Below are 5,769 nucleotides of genomic sequence, written 5' to 3' on the forward strand. Positions count from 1 at the left end.
TCAACACCACTCCCCTTGCTGTGGCTGTCCTCTGTCTCAGCTTGCCCGACGCAGAAATACACAATAATTCACATCAGTATCCATCACCCCAGTCAGTCTGGCTCTAATGGGCTGAGCGAGAGGTTGACGTCGGTGTGATGTGGATGAGGAGTTTGAGGGGGAGAGAGGATGGGAGGGGAGGGGAGAGAGAGAGAGAGAGAGACAGTGGGGAGAAGGGAGCTGACAAACAGAGACGCAGGTTGAAGGAGAACAGAAATTGTTTATTGTCAGATGTAGTATCAATGGTCGGTGTAATCATCCCCCCGCCCCCCTTCCCCTTGAATAACTTCTCACTGGTTCGCTAAATTACAATCCCCCAACAACTAAAAATAACAACCGACTGTATTCCCTCCATCCTGCACTTAAACTGCCCGGAGACTTTGGGACAGAGGAGGAAATATCACATCCGCTCCCTCCTCCTCTCCTTCCTCGCCCTCCCTCCTCCGCCTCCCCCTCCGTCTCTGTGCCCGCCCTCTGCCTCCATCTCTCCTCCGATCCCTCTCTTTCTCGCCCTCGCTGTGCTTCACTTGGTGGACATGGTGTAGCAGCCGTGTGGGTGCCACTGCATGTCACGGATGCGCCTAATGGACTGCATCTGGGGGCAGCGGGCGCCGAACTCATTGAAATGCCTGAACTCGCCCTTCTCCAGCACGTACTGGCTGCCACGGTAGCCGGGGAACTGGTAACCCACCCAACTGCAGAGGGAGATAGCAGAGGAAGGGAGGAAAGAAAGAAAAGATTTACATTTTCAAATTGGGGATGGATTGCAAGGTAGCTTGGAATACAGAAGGAGAAACGATTAGGCAGAGAGGGTTGATGCGAGGAAAGCAAACAGAAGCTGGAAAGATGAGCAACAGACGGATGCAGTGTCTGCGAATGATGCGAGAAACAGTTGTAAACAGATCAGCAAGGTCAAAACGTCGAACAACTCATTTCGGTGATGTCACTTCTCAGGCAGACTGCCTCTCACTTGTTTGTGTCAGCGAGCAGAACCAGTGAAGTAATCACAGCGTTCAGAGACAGTGTCTGCTGCCTGTGACAGCTCTGACACAGACACTGAGCTGCTGACGTGCTACAGTCTCCAGACTCTCGACTAAACTTTTTCGCACTGCATATTCTTAGCTCAAGGCTATACGTAGCCCCTTTTTCACACACACATTTTTGACCCAGGGGGTAACCAAAGCCCGGGGCGATACGATTCTACGCTGTCTTGCTAGCAGCCTTGGGTTAAATGTTGGTTGGAACATGTGACCAGTGGTTATTTATTCTGTTTCACACTGGCACCTCTCAGCCTCGTGTTAATTCTCAGTGGATAACCCCACAATTTATGTTGGCCTCGGGCTTGCTAGCTCAATCAGGGTTAGCCCATTTCGGATTGTGGTGGGGGGAGCTTCTTAGCCTGAGGCTGACAAAGTTGTGCGATTGCTTTTAGCCCTGGGCTAAGTGCAGTGACAAAAGGCCCTATATCAGAGGCTTTTAGCTCAACTGAGCAAACAGACACGAAAGTGCTATTCATCTTCACATTTAAGTCTCTGCAAGAGAGCGAATGCATGTATTTTGCCATAAAACGCACACTGTCCTCTTTTAAAGGTCCAGTGTGTAGGATTTAGGGATGTTTCTGAAGGCGTGGAGCGTTCAGTCAGTTGCAATCTATAAACTCACACCTAGATGCCACTAAATCCTACACACCGGACCTAAAAAAAAAAGGACGACAAATGCTCGTAACACGTTGCCTCGACACTCACGTTCCACAGCTGACCATGATGCTGCCCACTCTATCGGTGAAACCGTAGGAAAACAGGCTGGGGACGTCGTCGTCCATGATCTCCATCTTGCGACCCTTGAACTCTCCGACCTCATACAGGCAGATCTTGTGCTTCTCGGGGTCCTGGAAAGAAAAAGAGGGGAAAGCATTCGAAATGAGGAGAGACAGAAGATGAAGGAAAAGTAGGAGCCACCACGTGCATGTAACAACAAGCTGCCGGTGAAAGTGCTCTGTTGACGTGGGGTTTACCATGCGGACAGGCCTGAAGGACAGCAGGTAGTCGTTCTTCTGGCAGTTGCTCCAGGAGTCCCAGCGGGGGTACTCGCCCTTCTCCAGGATGAACATCTCTCCACAGAGGTTCATCTGCTCATAGCCCACGAAGCTGAGGAGGGGAGGAAGGTGATGAGCTCTACTTGCAATGGACGGGCATTGTATCGTCTTTTAAAGGAGCAGCCCACTGATTTTACACATGAAGATCAACCCTGAACACATACCTCATGAACTTGACCACTCGTTTTTCTCTGTCTCTTTTGAGTGCCCAAACTTTATGAAAGTCGCCTTCCTGTTCTGCGTGCTGGACTTGGTTTGAAAAAAAGACTTTGTCACCGTTTTACACTGTTCTCCTGTTTTCTCTCCTCTTTCTTGCAATTATTTCCCCCCTACCTTGAAAAAAAAAAAGAAATCTCCTCATTTCCGTTTTATTTCCTTTGACTTTTATTGCCCCACACTGTTACGTGATCATCGCATGATGTTATCAGTGAAGTTCACTCTACTGCTGCACTCTCTGCGAATCACTCGGGATAAAAGCATCATCCAAACGCCTCAAATGTGAAGTGTGAAATGTCACATAATGGGGAGGCACAATCGGATATCACCTGCTCCGCGCTCACAGGAGTGTGGGTGCCGGGTACATTATCCGCACTTGTGTGTGTGTGTGTGTGTGTGTGTGTGTGTGTGTGGGCGGGCGTGTGCTTGCGTCTGTACATGCACAGGCTACTTACGGTCCGCACTCGACGCGCAGGGAGCGCACCTTATCCATTCCCATGTCGCACACATTCATGCACTCGGCGTTGATCTCAATACAGCGGCCCTGGAAGTTCTCATGGTCAAACACAAACATCTGGATAGAGAAAGAGAAGCGTGGAGTGAGGACAGGAAGTCGAGGACACCCAAGGACGGTAGAAACAGGTTGGAACGGCCTGAGCCAGAGGAGACAAAGTAACCAAACATGGAGTTAAATGAAATGACTGTGTGGTTCTAGCAGCTCCCCCCCCCCCGCCCAGCCGACTTCACGCACAGAAGCCTCACATGGTATTTCTCTGCCAGTTGTAGTTGTCACTGAGCTACAAGCCATCAGGTCGAGATTATAGACATCCGCCATGAAGGTAAAGTGTGAGTGAGGCCAGCTGCTTCACACAGTGTGACAAATTCTATGTTTGCAGATGTTTGACCATCTGGTGGACATGTGGGGTGTAGTGTGTGTGTGTGTGTGTGTGTGTGTGTACTGCACCTTGTAAGACATCATGCCCGTCTCAGACGTCTTGTTCTGAGCAGCCTTCCCATCAGTCTGAGAAGCAGACTTGGATTTCTCTCCGGACATGATGACTGTGAAGAGACGAGAAGAGAAGACGCTTCACATCACTTCTTGACGGCAGTCTTCACATTTACAAACTGTATGAAAATGACTGGTAGAGGCATTAAACATGAAGCAAGTTTTTTTTTGTTGACTCCGGCAGCCCCTTTGAAGGCCCGGAAGCAAAGTAGACGATTATTTTTAGTGCCATCCCATCAGACTACAGAGCAGCTTCTCTCCTCGGGGCTGTGGGGACTCCTCAGGGACTTCCATCCACAGCGCTCCCCGATGAATTATCAACTTAATTTCACGACTTATCCGATCTGGAAAAGGTCAAATTCCACACAAGGACAGCTGAAACAGCGCAAAACAGTTGAAGACGCAGTACTCCAACTCACCAATAGCCACCGAATTGCATAATACAAACGCAAATACGAGCCATTTCGAGTTAAGAAATTACGAGTCAAATTGATGCGTCCTGTTTTTTCAAATATTCCAGCACTTCTGTTCTGTGACACAAGAGCTGCCGCGTTCACTTTATATGACACGTTGACTGGTGTTTTTTTAACACATTCTGCTTCCTGTTAAAATACAGAATTACATTAAGGAAGCTGCTACAGGAGAGGAGAAATGCTCTCTAGTGAGATAACTCTCAGTGACTAGAGACCCTCTCCCAGTCTACCAGTGGACTGAAACATTTAGACTCTCCCAACAATCCCCCCCCCTAATAATTTCCAAACAGTCCCCTAAAGAAGATGAAATCAGTTCACACAAATTAGTATCTCGTCAAATGTCCTGCTCTACACTGATATTTATATAATAAAACAGCAGCCGTTTCCATCGGAAATCCTCAAAACAATACAACCAAAACGAAATTAAAAGAATCGACACGCCAAGGTAAACCGCCGTTTAAATTCTTTGAGTTGAACGTTTTCTTCCACGTTCGAGGCTGAACTTACAAACTGAGCGCTCGTGAAATGGGACCAACGCAGCTAGATGTCAGCGTTATATTGAGCATAACGTACACTCAAAGTGACCTCTCATGTTTATTCTGAATGTGAAGGACTTAAACCTGCCACAGTGAAATTCCACCGACAATCTTTCGACAGCAAAATCATGAGCTCGAGCCATCGCAACACTTCCTTATCACAAAGTACTGCATCCGTTTCCTCTCTACCTCCCTCGCTTCTTCTCTCGTTTTTTCTCTCCTTTCCCTAAGATGTTTGTCCACTGTCTTACCTGTGGCAGTGTGTGCGCAAAGGAGTAGACACGGGGCTGAGACTGGCAGTCTGTGTGAGAGTGCGGGAGGCCCCCCTGCGCTTTTATATGCTGGCGCTCAGAGAGAGGGGATTATAGACACAGAAACAAACTCGCTGAGCTCACAGCCCCCACAGAATAGAAATACCCCCATCATCAAAGAGAGAGAGAGGGAGAGGGAGAGGGAGAGAGAGAGAGAGAGAGAGAGAGAGAGAGAGACGGTGGGGCAGAAAGAGAGCCAGAGAAATATGGGTTGAAAGAAGATAATAAATTATGAGGAGGCAAAAATGACAGACTGAAAAAAATCAACGTGGGCTCCGACTGAACGGCTTCACCGCCAACCTGACATTAAATCCACGACCTGAAAAGAGAGTGCAGTTGGTTTAAAGTCAGCCTTTAAGTCTCCTGCTAATTCCGAGTCCAATAACAGTTTCATGATAACGACAGCCAGGCTGACCGGGATCACGTTTAACAGCCTGTCGCAGATTTTTTTTTTTAAAAGCTCCCATTCCCTCCGCTGTCATAGCCAAGAAGCACTGGGACAAATAACAACAAGGAAAGCAATAAGCTGTGAGAAGCAATAAGCTGCCTGCTCCACCTCTGGGTGAGCAAAGCGGTTCAGAGTGTGCATGGACAATCTTTCTCCTCATCACAGTGGGAGCACAGCTATTAAATTAAAGGCCTCTGCCCTTTTTTTTCTTACGTGGTTGAAAGAAATATTGTGGTGGGCGTCAGAAGCAAGAGGAAAGTCCATGAGACGCTTATTCCGAAGTACGCACAAGAGAACAAGCCGGGCCGGCCGAAATGCGCGAATGTGATAGAGGAGGTCACGTGATGTGTGACATCAAGCGCTCGAGGAAGACAGGAAGGAAATAAGTGTTGCACCTGTTCATCAGATGAGATCCTGAGGGGGAGATGATTAATGTCTTGGATTCAGTGGTCAGCCTCAATGATCCCGCTAATGGAATTTCTACAAATACTCATTCTCCGGTCAGGATCAGGAGAAAATTAACCGGAAGTCTGAAGAGGAAGTGTCGCACAGCAAAGGGAAATTGACTGGGCACCCTGGGGCGCACCCCTGTTGCAGTGTCATCACCTGTCCCCTCGTCAGTAGTGGAGAACAGTCAGATCCACC

The 5,769-nt window shown here is 48.4% G+C and overlaps 1 protein-coding gene across 1 annotated transcript; it reads right to left on the reverse strand.

Moving 5' to 3' along the window:
• Positions 1 to 239: 239 nt before the first annotated feature.
• On the reverse strand, positions 240 to 4,724 carry crybb1l2 (crystallin, beta B1, like 2). Its single transcript, XM_030440869.1, has 6 exons — positions 4,617 to 4,724; positions 3,315 to 3,409; positions 2,806 to 2,924; positions 2,054 to 2,186; positions 1,785 to 1,927; positions 240 to 734 (listed from the first exon to the last, which is right to left on the reverse strand). The coding sequence occupies exons 2-6, from the start codon at positions 3,402 to 3,404 to the stop codon at positions 563 to 565; spliced, it is 657 nt and encodes a 218-aa protein (XP_030296729.1). The 5' UTR covers positions 3,405 to 3,409; positions 4,617 to 4,724; the 3' UTR covers positions 240 to 562.
• Between the last annotated feature and the right edge of the window lie 1,045 nt (positions 4,725 to 5,769).

This window comes from Sparus aurata, chromosome 1 (assembly GCF_900880675.1).
Source record: "Sparus aurata chromosome 1, fSpaAur1.1, whole genome shotgun sequence".
NCBI classification, from domain to species: domain Eukaryota; kingdom Metazoa; phylum Chordata; class Actinopteri; order Spariformes; family Sparidae; genus Sparus; species Sparus aurata.

Coding starts and splice junctions, on each gene's coding strand:
- crybb1l2 (XM_030440869.1), bottom strand. CDS start 3,404: ATGTCCGGAGAGAAATCCAAGTCTGCTTCTCAGACTGATGGGAAGGCT. Junction 2,925..3,314: donor CGGGCATGATGTCTTACAAG/GTGCAGTACACA, acceptor TTCTCTATCCAG/ATGTTTGTGTTTGACCATGA. Junction 735..1,784: donor ATCATGGTCAGCTGTGGAAC/GTGAGTGTCGAG, acceptor CTCCCTCTGCAG/TTGGGTGGGTTACCAGTTCC.